The sequence below is a fragment of the Nerophis ophidion genome, linkage group LG29, assembly GCF_033978795.1.
Source record: "Nerophis ophidion isolate RoL-2023_Sa linkage group LG29, RoL_Noph_v1.0, whole genome shotgun sequence".
NCBI lineage: Eukaryota > Metazoa > Chordata > Actinopteri > Syngnathiformes > Syngnathidae > Nerophis > Nerophis ophidion.
In genome coordinates this window covers 30,224,999-30,239,364 of record NC_084639.1, presented here as the reverse complement: position 1 = coordinate 30,239,364, position 14,366 = coordinate 30,224,999, and the positions used below count along the sequence as shown (strand labels likewise).

Here is a 14,366-nt window from a genome sequence, read left to right as displayed (position 1 = left end):
CTAGTAGTGGCTTTCAGTAGGTCTTTAGGTCGGGGTCTGATCATGACTAGTCATTGATATCGACACCAACATCGCCCCCTTGTGGTGGAAAATTATAACAGTCATAACTTCCTTCCACATGCTCCAATCTTCCTGTTTTGTTTTATGGTGGGTGAAGATCATTGTCATTCTACATCCTGTACGCAAATTCAAAATGACATTTTTCATACTCTGCACATTTTCTAACATAATCTTGTTAATATGCTCAATAAGGTTCTATTAAAATGTAATACAAGTAATACGTAAGACTTTATTTGCACACTTAAGGAGATAAGTTTCCAGGTGAAAAAGATTAATTGTTTATCAATTTATTTTCCATGCATTAATTTAGATCCAGAACACACATTGTTATATATCTTATTATATTATAATCACTATTATAATTGAATGTAAGTCTGTGTAAGATACAACAAAGTGTGAATACATGTTATAAAGTGTGGGGTTGAGTTATAATTGATATAATACAATTAGGTATGGCAAATGCATTTTGTTTACTTGCCAAATATTCAAATTATATTTAATATACATATTTATATGATGTCATGTAATATGAATTCAACATGTCTTATGTTAACATAAGAGTTTATTTGCTAACCAGTTCTACTTCTGATTATCTTTTTTTTTTTATTGAACAATTAAACACACATAAACAATGTTTAGACACATTAAGGTACTTTCAATACAATATGAGTCAATGTTTTTTTCAATATTTTACTCAGCAATATAAAAAACATCACATTAAATCCAATCCTCTTACAAACAAAACCCGTTAAAGAAAGTAAAAGTAAATATGAGAGACCATTCGAATAAGATTAAAATAAAATATATATAAATAAATGATAAACTTAAACTATTTCAGTAAATATAATAAGGGCTTTTTCTATTTTGTACAATCTTCCAAGATTGAATTAATAAATTCAAATCATTAACACAATGTTAGAATTTGGATTTCACTTCAAGAAAGACACTTTTGTGTATGAGAGCAAATATTTCACACTTTTTAAAAATGGATATAAATTCACGACACGATCGGTCCACGCATGCTCGAAGATTACGTCACTTCCTGCATTTACAATTTGTTTTATGTCAGAGTTCCTGCGACATCACGTTCTGTGATATTTGAATGTTTTATTAATGTTTTGTATGAAAATAGATTATCTAGGAGAAAAAGGGAACAACAATAAAAACATGTGGAATCAGGCAGTAATATCGCTACAATTTCTAGCACTTTCACTCTTGTCATTGCAATGAATGTCGCACGGGGGCGCCACTGAACCCCAACATTAAAGCTTTGTTTGATATACTTTGAATTTATTTTTGAAAAACAAGATATTCTTTTATTTCACATTGTTATTCAAACAAATTATACAGGTTATAAAAGCATGGTAACAGTGACAGCAGGCAATATCTTATATAGAGCTACCTCTTCGTCCGCTCGGCTGTGACGTCATTCCCAGCTTCCGGTGTAAACGGAAGGCAGCAGAAGAGAGCAGTACTGCCTTGTAACGTCAAGTGTGCAGCACATGGACGGAGAAAGACAGTCTTATTATTTGTTATCCAGTTTATAATATTTACGGCGCATAAAATACATATTTGATTCATTATTTAAGGATAAAGTGGTCTCGATGCGCTAGAAGCACTGTGCCGCTTCTCGTGCTATCTTTGCTTGTTAGTTAGCTTAGCTGGCTAGTTAGCTTAGCTTGTTAGCTGCTAACAGAAGACACAGAAGTTATCAACACATCGCTAAGTAGAGATCAAGTGTGAGAGTAAAGTGTTGTGATTGTGTGAAAATGTACGAAAGAAGGATAGCAAAGTATGAGGAGGAACTTTGTCCAACAAAAGAGGAGAAGGAGCGACAACATCAACTACTGGACGCTGTTTTCAAGAAACATCAAGTTGTGTTACACAGAACAGGTTTGTTGACTTATTACTCTCACATCTTTACTAACTTTATATTTCATTATTAACACTTTTCTGCAATATATTGTGTATAAGAAGTTGTGTTGTCTTGTGAGGATGATGCATTCCGTCTGCTACTTGCAACGTGGTCTTGCAACCACGTGGTTGTCTGTGTTCTGTGGAATGTAACTACTAAAGATGAGTTACATATCCCAGTCCATTTGTACAATAAACTGTCAGTGGTGGAACAAGTCAGAGTTGGGCTGTGGACGAGCCCCATGACATGGCCCCTTAAACCCAGATAATAAAGCTACTTCTACCATCATTTTATAACACACACATGCCTTTCTGGGTTTACTACAAACAATCTCTAAGCAGGTTTTAAAACGTTTGCCAGCCATTTTTGCTGAAATTTTTATTTTCCCGACATTTACTTATTTTCTCACGTTCACCACAGCATCAGCCCTTTCACAGGACGTAGAACAATTATCAAAGGGGATCTGATTTTTTTTATTTTGCCTGTCATTCACAATCCATATGTAAGACAATAACATGTTTTTATATTGTATGCATTCTAAGTCCTAAACAAACATTAGCACAATCTTGACTATCCCAATTCTCACAATGGAGTCAATGAGAGCGCCTCTATTCTGCTCACTAATAAGAATTAGTTGATCAATATAATATAGCCAGAAGTCATTGTTTTAATCGCTATCTCTTTAAAACATGCTGTAAAAATGCATATCCTCTTGAAATATGTCTTATAATAGCCACAAACTGGAGGATACATTTTAATTAGGACACATTTTAAATAAATAGTGTAAAGGTTTTATGGAATTTTCCAGGGTGTACCCCGCCTTCCGCCCACCTGTGAGTCCAAAAGGGACAAGTGGTAGAACATGGATGGATGGATGGGACATTATAGACAGGGCTCAAATTTTTACTTTTTAAGGTCAAGACAAGTGTTGCCTTAAAGGAGGGTTCATATTTTAGGGCACCAAGGCAAATGCTATTTTATTTCCAGTTTGTTTATTAAATGCAGAATCGCTCACATTTATTTTGTGCAATAAATCTTTAGACAATTTTGACCCGTACTTTGGGTCAAAGCATAATAATTGTGTAAATGCATCAATAAGTTCATTACGCTTTTTTAAGGTGCTTTTTTTAAAAAAAACTTTATTTTGTTAGCGCAGTCAGACCTATTATTGTGAAGGAGCAAGTGTGTTGCTGTTCTCAAAACGATGTGTGGAGGCGACACTTGCGACTGCTGTCCTGTTTCTACATTATTCCAACATTGATGATGTCATTCACAACAACACAAGCAGATGAGATGTGTTGTGCGTTTATGGATTTTCCCTGCTAGCTTTAGCTTCGTAGTTTAGTCGCTATTTTGAATGACAGCGTGTTTAAAGGATGAATGAGTGGTCCAGAACACATTATTTTCCGGGGGCAGCAACCTAAGCAGTTAAGCCCAGACTTCCCTCTTCCCAGCCACTTCATCCAACTCCTCCCGGGGGATCCGGAGGCATTCCCAGGCCAGCCGGGAGACATAGTCTTTCCAAAGTGTCCTGGGTCTTCCCCGTGACATCCTACCGAGTGAGGCGTTTGGGTGGCATCCTGACCAGATGGCCAAACCACCTCATCTGGCTCCTCTCCATGTGGAGGAGCAGCGGCTTTACTTTGAGTTATAAATGATAGATGGGTTGTACTTGTATAGCGCTTTTCTACCTTCAAGGTACTCAAAGCGCTTTGACACTACTTCCACATTTACCCATTCACACACTGATGGAGGGAGTTGCCATGCAAGACGATAAGCAGCACCCATCAGGAGCAAGGGTGAAGTGTCTTGCTCGGGACACAACGGACGTGACGAGGTTGGTACTATGTGGGGATTGAACCAGGGACCTTGGGTTGCGCATGGCCACTCTTCCACTGTGCCACGCCGTCCCTCCTAGGTGACAGAGCTTCTCGCCCTATCTCTAAGGGAAAGCCCCGGCACCCGGCGAAAGAAGCTAATTTCGGCCGCTTGTACCCGTGATCTTGTCTTAACCCAAAGCTCATGACCATAAGTGAGGATGGACCGTAGAGTGACCAATAAAGAGAGTTTTGCCTTCCGGCTCAGCACCTTCTTCATCACAACGGATCGATACAGCGTCCGCATTACTGAAAACGCCGCACCGATCCGCCTGTCGATCTCACGATCCACTCTTCCCTCACTCGTGGACAAGTCTCCTAGGTACTTTAACTCCTCCACTTGGGGGAAGATCTCCTCCCCAACCCGGAGATGGCACTCCACCCTTTTCCGGGCGAGAACTATGGACTTGGAGGTGCTGATTCCCATCCCAGTCGCTTCACACTCTGCTGCAAACCGATCCAGTGAGAGCTGAAGATCTTGGCCAGATGAAGCCATCAGGACCACATCATCTGCAAAAAGCAGAGACCTAATCCTGCAGTCACCAAACCACATCCCCTCAACGCCCTGACTGCGCCTACAAATTATATCCATAAAAGTTACGAACAGAATCGGTAACAAAGGGCAGCCTTGGCGGAGTCCAACCCTCACTGGAAACGGGTCCGACTTACTGCCGGCAATGCGGACCAAGCTCTGACACTGATCGTAGTGGGAGCGGACCGCCACAATCAGACTCTCTGAGCACTCCCCACAGGACTTCCCGAGGGACACGGTCAAATGCCTTCTCCAAGTCCACAAAACACATGTAGACTGGTTGGGCAAACTCCCATGCACCCTCAAGGACCCTGCCCAGAGTATAGAGCTGGTCCACAGTTCCACGACCAGGACGAAAACCACACTGTTCCTCCTGAATCCGAGGTTCGACTATCTGGCCTAGGGTCCTCTCCAGTACACTTGAATAGACTTTACCGGCAAGGCATTATTTTCCCTGACAAATGTTGCTTCTCCTAAGAATGACATATTGCTCTTACATTTGTGTCAATTTCCCTGATATTGTGCAATGAAAAGCAGATTTTGTTATATTAGCCAGTTCTGTGACACCGGACGTCATTGTTGAAATAATATGCCTTATTTTTTGTTGAGTTCAGTGATTATTGATTGGATTATTACTTTTGGAAGGTCAGAGAAGAAGAGTTGTGGTCTTGTAAGAATTTTCTCATAAGTCACCTGCTAATGTTAGCCAAGTTAGCTGCTCATGTGTGTTGGAGTGGAGACGGCTGAAGGGGAGTCGTGTATGAAACAAGCTCAGCTTCCTCATGAAGGTGACGTGATGATGTCACATAAGGACTACACGCCTACACTCACAAAAGAATGGCAACGTTTGGGCCCCCAGACCCGCTTTATTTTTGTCCTATTGAGGCAGCGCTTTTTTACGCTTTCAGACCAAACGAACAAAAGAAGACCTTTTGTATGCAGTTTGAGAGCCGCAGCCGGAGAAAATAAACACACAGTGTATCCATGACTGCAAAGTTCATTGGCAGTTTGTTTGATTGACTGACTAATGTTTTAATACCTCCGTTTTAATACCTCTCACACAAACATGCATGTGGGGGAGTTTTCTGTGTCTACGTACCTTCCACACATGCGTACACCCACCGGAGTGACATTTGTCCAAGTTGCACCATCCCCACATTTTTTAACCTATTCAAACCATTCCAACATCAACACATTCCACTCACATATATATTATATATTAAGGTTTATTTGAAATAGGGACGGATCCAAAAAACCTAGACATCTGAAACAGTTATCCAATGTATGCATCATAGTGTTTGTAGCCAAAGCTAATTTACAACACTTGTCCCCAACAACAACAACACAGATCCAACATCATTAAAACAAGAAAATGAAAATAAGACAAAAATGAGTCGATAATAATGATAATAGAAATAATACAAAGCGCAAACTAGATAAAAGCCAATAATAATAATAACAACACAAAGTGCAGGCTAGATAAAAAACAATTAGTAAAAATTAGAAAAAACTAAACATGGGAACACGATTGCTGCTCAACTAGCCATCATTTTGTTTGTTTTTTGAAAGTGACAAGTGCAGTTATACTTTTCAAAGTGTCAGGTAAAGAGTTCCATAGTTGTGGTATTTTTATTGAAAAGGCAGTCTGGGCAAAAGATGTTCTACGGAATGGAACACAACAGTTGCCTTTTGACATTGCTCTGGTGGTAGATCTGGTACCACTTTGCAGTCTTGTAATGGCCTTGCAGAGCAATTGGGGAGCAGAGTTATCCAAACATTTAAAAACCAGTTTGACTGTATGTAACAAAATAAAATTGGTAAAACTTAAAATATTGTATTTGGTTAAAATTTGGCAAGGTTTTCATCCATCTGGGAATTGCCCAGTTTTAATGGAAATATTAAAATGTGGTTAAAATTTGGCAATGATGATATTGTATTCTCTTGTCTAGGACTTTCAAGGCCCGGTAATAAAGACACTCAATGGTCTTGACTGCTGACTGGGACCATGTAGTTAAGCCATAAGATATGTGTGAAAGAATCATTGAATTCATAAAAGTAAAAGCACAGCTGAGATTTAAGCAGTTTCTTATAATCTTAAAACAGCCTAGGTTGGCCTTCAGAGTTTTACACATTTTCTTAATGTGACTTTTAAAATTCAGCTGATAGTCTATGATTATGCCCAAATATTTGACTTCAGGTACTTGTTCAATGACCTCATCATTAATTTTTGTGTTCAGGTTTGTTTGAGGTTGCTTTTTTATGGAGAAGCAGACAGTTAGTCTTTTTAGTGTTTAGGGTTAAACAGGATGATGCCAGCCAAGATGCTATTTTGTCTAATTTAGCATTTAGCTTTTCAGCAACTAGAGTACAGGTCTTACCAGATGTATATATGACTGTGTCATCCGCATACATCTGTAAATCTATATCTGTGCATACATCTGGTAGGTCATTGATGTATAGACTAAATAGTATCGGTCCCAAGACACTACCCTGAGGTATCCCTGTTTCAATTTTGCGGAAGGAAGATCTCACATTATTAATGGTGACACATTGTTCACGGCCCTTTAGATGTGACTCAAGACAGGACAATGACTGTTTGAATAAGTTGAATTTACAGTAGTTAGTTTTGAAGTTAAAATGTTATGATTGACTGTATCAAATGCTTTTTTTAAGTCTGAAAATTCTGTCCTTTGTCAAGGGAATGTTTGATCTTTTCAGTTAAAAAACAAGTGGCAGATTCTGTAGAATGGTTACGTCTGAAAAGGGATTCAAATAGTGATTTGTCTCAAGGTGGTGCATTAGTTGTTCCGAAACAATCTTCTCCAGGACTTTAGATGAAACTGGAAGAAGGCTGATGGGTCTATAGTTAGATGTTAATCCAGCATCACCAGATTTTAAAAGTGGTATTACCTGTGCAGTTTTCCATCCATCTGGGAATTGCCCAGTTTTAATGGAAATAGTAATAAGACGGGTAAGAGGCTGTATAAGGATGCCGCTATATTTAAAAAATAAAAGCTGTGTCTAGGTTATAAATATCCTTTGAGTATGTGGTGTTTAGGTCATGTATGGCATTTAAGACAGTTGTCTGACTAACCTCCTTGAGCTGAAATGAGCTGTCTTGTTTATCAGGTATGTCTGTTGTTTGATCATCATTAGTCGGACAGGAAAAACCCGAGGAAAGGTTTTTGACGGATTCTATAAAGAATTCTTTGAACTCATTTGAGACTTGAGTACAATCAGTAATGATTTTGTCTCCTACTTTAGTTTATATTGGGTTTGGGTGGTGTTACCCTCTGGGTTTAATAGGTTGTGTAGTAGTTTCCAGATCATTTTGCCATTTCCTTTGGCCTCTAAAAGCATGTGGATGTAATAGTTTGATTGGGACATTCCGAGCTGTTTAACTACTTGATTATGTAAGTCTTTAAATATTTTCGAATCTGTGTCACTACGAGTTCTGATAAAAGTTTTTTAGGCATAATCTCTGTTTTTCATTATTTTCCGGATATCATCATTAATCCATGGTAACTGAAATATTCCGTGGGATTTTTTTCGCTTTCTAATATATTGATCAATAATGTGTCCGATAGCAGACATTAGCTGATTACAACAGGCGTGTACTTGGTCATGTTGTTGGAGCTCGTCTCAAGTAAGACCCTTTAATTCGTTTTCAAATGCAGTTGTTTATTGGCGAGGGATCTCAAGTTTAACATTTTTATGATCTTGACTTTTAAACCTCGTCAGACGTCTCTTTGTGAGTTTTCTTGCAGCTAATGTCAGATTAAGATCTGACAAGCCGGTAACTAGATTGTACGTTTTGATGATTCTGTCAGGCTTGTTTGTGAAGATTACTCAAGATACTCAATTAGTGTCTGAGTGTTTTTAGTGATACATGTTGGGGTTTCTATCTTCTGACTAAAGTCATGTTTGGATGTGAGGTCTTTTATTTTTTTTCTGCAGTGTTTATCTAGCCAGTTTAAGTTGAAGTGTCCGAAGACAGGTACTTCACTGTTATTCTTAAAATTCTTAAACAGTACATCTAAGTCTTCGCATAGCATTGCAGCGCACGCAGATGGAGGGCTGTATACCACCAATACATTGAATTGCATGTTTTGTGATGGTGTGACATTGATACATAAACATTCAGTAGATATATCAGCAGTCAGGGGAAGTGAGTCTTTGACATATATCAGTACCCCCCCTCCCCTTTCCACAGTTCGGTCCCTTCTAAAACATTTATATCCCAGAACACTGATTAAGCTGGTTAAAATGTTATCATGCAGCCACGTTTCACTTATGCATAGAAAATCAAGATTAGACTCGGACAGTAATAATCTGATTTCATCACACCTGCGAACTAGGCTTCGGATGTTTATGTGACCTCCCAAAATACCTTTGGGTTTCACTGCAGGATCCCAAATCACTTTAGCAGGATTAACAGTTTGAAAAAGCAAAGTCTGTTTCTGCTTCGTCTGTGCTTGTGTTCGGAGTGATCTTTTTTTACCTTGCGGCCCGCACTTCTCCAGCTGGGCGCCGTACGTGTAGCCCCCCCCGAAGCACCCACCGCGCAGGGGCGCCCGGCCTCCCCCCTGGCCACCACCCGGTCGATCCTCTCCTCGATGAGGCTGCACTCCTCCGGCGCGAAAAAGCTCCTCTGCATGGTGCTGCTCCTGACCCGCTCGGCCTACAACCCCGGGTGGTTGGCGCCGCTCCCGCTGTCGTCACACTCGCGGCGCCGGCGTTGCCACTCGTCCCGTGCTCGTCATCGTGCGGCAACACCGACCCCGGCCTCTCCCCCAGGTCGGCGCAACCGTCGCTCCAGGCACCCAGTGCAGTCCGCGTGCGACGTCCACTCCAGGCAGGCCGCTGCACACGATCCCGGACGACACAAACACGCCGAGGATCCAGAGGCCGACGGCGAGATGCAGCGGCACTTGGTCAACTTTCCCGTAGTGAAAGTGGAGTTTGATGTTCTTCCCCTTCATCCCGCTTCCTCTTGCCAACGTCAGCGGCCGAGCTGATTCCCAGAATGCCGCTGATGGAGTAGGAGGAGCCGGCAGAGTCGGCAGAGCACGCGTGCAGACGACGCCGGCTTAGCTCCTCGGCGAGGATACAAGCTATGTATCCTCGTGTATTTGTCTTGTAGATATTGGTTGGAAAATGACCAAAATAAAATGTCAAATCAATTATGACAAAAGCAAGAACAAGTTCAGAGAGCACAAGACCATCCTGGACATTCAAACTCACACTTTCCCAAGTTCCAAACCACATTCCGGTTTTCCTTGAAATTCAAACTCTTCAACATTTAAACCATTCCAACATTCAAACTATTCTTACATTCATACTACATTCTGTCAACATTTCAGTTCAATTTCAGCATTGGAGCATTCACACACAATTCCTTGAACAATTGCCTCATCTCATCTAGTTATTATTATTATTATTATTATTGTTATTAAATGTAGCTTACCATATTGCTGAAAATTTTAACTTCCCCTTGGGGATTAATAAAGTACCGTATTTCCTTGAATTGCCGCCGGGGTGCTAATTAATTTAAAACCTCTTCTCACTCCGGAGTTTACCAAAGACATGCGGTAAAGGCAAGCATGCGCTAATATTTTAAAACCTCTTCACACTTCGACACTTACCAAAGGCAAGCGGTAAATTTAGGCCTGTGCTTAAAAAATTGAGTGTGATGTAAAGATACCATCATGAAAAGCACATTTAATACAAAAAACATTATTATGGTCTTACCTTTACTTTTAAATGAAGTCCCTGCGCAGCTCCTTCTGATCAAAAGCATCGATAACTTGTTTATAGAAGTCTTCCCTATCTTTCTTCAGTTTTAAAAGTTTCTCTGTCTCGATGGAGATCTTCCTTTATTACCTCCTGCTTTTATTGAAAGTCCAGTTTAGAAAACTGTTTTATTTTAGATATGTAATCCTCCATGTTAAAAGTGCAAGCGAGAGGAAAAAATAAACACACGCTGCTCACTCTTGCTGCTTGTTGTCACTTCTTCTGCAGCCGAGTTGTCGCAAGAAGAATTACTAGCGCCCTCTACCACCAGGAGGCGGGAGTCATTTAATGACTCATATTTGACACACGCAGCTACGGTATATTAATAAAACATAGCTGCTTATTGTTCTTTTTAGCATAGCTTAGACTTAAAATCGTACTGAATAGCTCTAAATCTTCTACCCTTTATGCGATTTCAAATTATTGAAATCAGCCTCCTCCATTTTGAAAATGATGACAGGTGAAGTGTCACTCGTGACGTGACGAGTTTGACCCGGCGGAAAGACACGCGCTAATAAAAAAAATATTTTGCGAAACAAGTTTACCCGGCCTTAATCCTGGGCCGGCGGTAATGCTAAGCATGCGCTAATTATTTTGCGAAACGAGTTTGACCCGGCAGTAATTCTAGGCAGGTGCATACTATATACCCGGCGGCAATTCAAGGAAATACGGTCTGTCTGATACTGATTTTGATAATGTGTGGACTGCATGAATGATGCCTTCTCAGTTCTCACTCTAACGCAATTTGAGTGTCTGGAAACGCACTAAATTAATATAATCCATTATTACTATTATTAATAAAGTAAACACGTTATCTTTTGAAGGTGTAGTCAGTAATCTGATTACTTCTTCCCAGTTTAACTGTGGTGACACTATCTAAATGAAAGTAAAACAGATGTCATCTTTCTTGGCCAACATGTTGACTGTGCTCATGCTTCTTTTATAACAGACATGTCTCTAAAGATGAATAGGAAAATCACTGTACTTATTGTCCACCAGCAGGGGGAGCTCATCACTAGTACTACTGTGTGGAGGCTGGCATGTGGTACATTATTTCCTGTGTGTGTATGACTTATTCAGAGGGAGAACAGCACACTTTCACGTATGGCGTCTACCATTAAGGATTGCAGGAATGACTTTTAGGATGTTTTTATATGAATAAGGTGGATTGGATGTTGGCCTGGGAAGACATTCCCCTGAAGGTCTTCTTCATGTGTCAGCTGGAAGTACCCTGACTGCTGTGAGGGGAAACTGATGAGATTGTGAGATCATATGTTGGTGCAGGACAATGTCTCATGTGACTGAGCAAAGCTGGACTTTTCTAAAAAATGTTTGTTTTCTCCTGTCCCGCAGACCTCGATGAAGAACATCTTCCTGGTGAGCAGGAGGTGGAACCACAGTCCTCCAACATACACGAGGAAGAAAAGGTACCACATTCCCAACACATCAAAGAGGGAGTAGAGGAGCCACAGACCCATAGTGTTAAACTGACCCTTCACATTAAAGGGCAAGCGGAGGACCCACTGATCTTACACATCAAAAATGAAGAGGAGGACCCACTGACCCCTCACTTTAAGGAGCAAGAGAACCTGCTGACCCCTCACATTAAAAAGGAAGAGATGGACCCACAGACCCCCTACTTTAAAGAGGAAGAGGAGGACCAAGAGCCGCCGCACATTAAAGAGGAAGAGGAGGAAGAGGGCATCAGTCAGCCTAAATGGTTGGAGGAGTTCCCAGTGACTGGTGTCCCTGTGAAGAGTGAAGATGATGAGGTGAAAGGTGAAAGTGAGGAGAGGGGAGGGGGGGAGCCTCCAAGCAGCAGCTCAACACAACACATGACAACAGAAGCTGATGGAGACCACTGTGGAGGATCACAAGCAGACAAGCTCTTAGCTCCACTATCAGATAGTGAGGACACAACGTCACACTCTCCTGACACTGATGATGAAGACTCTAAAGATGATAAGACATGTCACACTGACAACACTCACTTCACATCTTCTCACTGTCACAAAACCTTTAAATACCATAGTCTTCTGAAAACACACATGAGAAGACACACCGGAGAAAAACCTTTTATCTGTTCAATATGTGGCAAAGGTTTTGTAGAAAGTCACAATTTGAAAGTACACATGAGAACACACACCGGTGAAAAACCTTATGTCTGTTCAATCTGTGGTACATGTTTTGTACAAAGAATCAATTTGAAAGTACACATGAGAAGACACACTGGTGAAAAACCTTTTATCTGTTCAACCTGTGGTAAAGGTTTTACACAAAGTCCGAGTTTGAAAGTACACATGAGAACACACACTGGTGAAAAACCTTTTTCTTGCTCAGAATGTGGTAAAGATTTTGTTCAAAGTAAACATTTGAAAGTACACATGAGAACACACACTGGTGAAAAACCTTTTTCTTGCTCAGAATGTGGTAAAGGTTTTGTACAAAGTCCCCTTTTAAAAGTACACATGAGAACACACACTGGTGAAAAATCTTTTGTCTGTTCAATCTGTGGTAAAGATTTTACAGAAAGTCGATGGTTGAAAGTACACATGAGAACACACACTGGTGAAAAACCGTTTTCCTGTTCAATCTGTGGTAAAGGTTTTACAGAAAGTCATCATTTGAAAGTGCACGTGAGAAGACACACTGGTGAAAAACCTTTTTCCTGTTCAATCTGTGGTAAAGGTTTTACAGAAAACTGGTGTTTGAAAGTACACAAGAGAACACACACTGGTGAAAATTCACATTCCTGTTCAATCTGCAACAGAAGCTTTTGTCAACAATCAAAGCTTGTAACACACATGAGAAGACACCCAGGAGAGAAAGTGTTGAGTTGTGGTGTGTGTGGTGAAAGATTGTCTTCTAAGTAGCAGTGTAAGAAACACAAGTGTGCTGGTGAGAACAGCAGCAGCAAATGAAACTGCAGGATTTGAAATAAACTGTCCAGACTTTCATTTTGACTTTCTAACAACATCAGCACATATAACATGTGTGACATTGTTGTTTGTCTAACAATCTGTTTAATATGATCTTTACATTTATAGATTGGATAGTTTGAAATATTGAAGTGTGACATATTTGTATTTGTAATTGTTAATAATCCCATAGATTAGCACCTTTATATGATATACATATGTACTGGTTCACATCTGAAACATCTTCTGGACCACTTCAGGAAGCATATTATTATTTACTTTATACATCATTTGAACAGTTGTCTTTTATACAATTTTAAAATGTGTCTTTTTAAACCATTTGTTGGGTCTCTATAATCATTTTTATTCATTATCGTCATTACTCTGTATTATGATGATTGTGTTGTGATTGTTTTATATGTATGTCCCCAGACCTTTATGCAGTATAAAAGTGAGAGAAAATGGCAGATTTTTTATTTAATTTTTTTGGGAAAGGATGGTTTTGTTTTTACAAATTTACATTTGTGGATGTGTTATATATATTGTGTTTTAAACCTTTTTTTAATGTTATTTTTTTCTTTTATAACATCCCCCAATCAACATCAATATCAGTCAAAGTTTGGAGTGTCAGACAAAAGCCAATATTGTACATCATCCCACAGAGATTTACTTTAAACAAACAACATGTTTACTTGACCCACTTCCTGGGAAACTTATCAAGGAGCTTTTTGTACTATTAGGTCCATCAGTGCTAAATATTATAAACTTATCACTTTCCTCGGGCACTGTTACCATTGCATTCAAAAAAGCGGTTATTCATCCTCTCCTTAAAAGACCTAACCTCGATCCTGACCTCATGGTAAACTACCGACCGGTGTCTCACCTTCCCTTTATTTCGAAAATCCTAGAAAAAATTGTTGCAGAGCAGCTAAATGAACACTTAGCGTTTAACAATCTATGTGAAACCTTTCAATCCGGTTTCAGGGCAAATCACTCGACTGAGACAGCCCTCGCAAAATTGACTAATGATCTATTGCTAACGATGGACTCTGATGCGTCATCTATGTTGCTGCTCCTCGATCTTAGCGCTGCTTTCGATACCGTCGATCATAATATTTTATTAGAGCGTATCAAAACACGAATTGGTATGTCAGACTCAGCCCTGTCTTGGTTTAACTCTTATCTTACTGATAGGATGCAGTGTGTCTCCCATAACAATGTGACCTCGGACTACGTTAAGGTAACGTGTGGAGTTCCCCAGGGTTCGGTCC

General features: G+C 40.0%; 2 protein-coding genes across 2 annotated transcripts in view; one reads left to right on the top strand and one right to left on the bottom strand.

The window, feature by feature from the left end:
* LOC133546178 (gastrula zinc finger protein XlCGF57.1-like) overlaps positions 1-14,366 on the bottom strand; it is a 206,690-nt gene that overhangs the window by 147,916 nt on the left and 44,408 nt on the right. The gene's annotated exons all lie outside the window — the stretch shown is intronic.
* On the top strand, positions 1,491-13,559 carry LOC133546185 (gastrula zinc finger protein XlCGF57.1-like). Its single transcript, XM_061892072.1, has 2 exons — positions 1,491-1,953; positions 11,531-13,559. The coding sequence occupies exons 1-2, from the start codon at positions 1,830-1,832 to the stop codon at positions 13,048-13,050; spliced, it is 1,644 nt and encodes a 547-aa protein (XP_061748056.1). The 5' UTR covers positions 1,491-1,829; the 3' UTR covers positions 13,051-13,559.

Excerpts from the sequence above, each read along its gene's own strand:
- LOC133546185 (XM_061892072.1), top strand. The coding sequence starts at position 1,830 with ATGTACGAAAGAAGGATAGCAAAGTATGAGGAGGAACTTTGTCCAACA. Across the intron at positions 1,954-11,530 it reads AGTTGTGTTACACAGAACAG|ACCTCGATGAAGAACATCTT; the intron begins GTTTGTTGACTT and ends CCTGTCCCGCAG.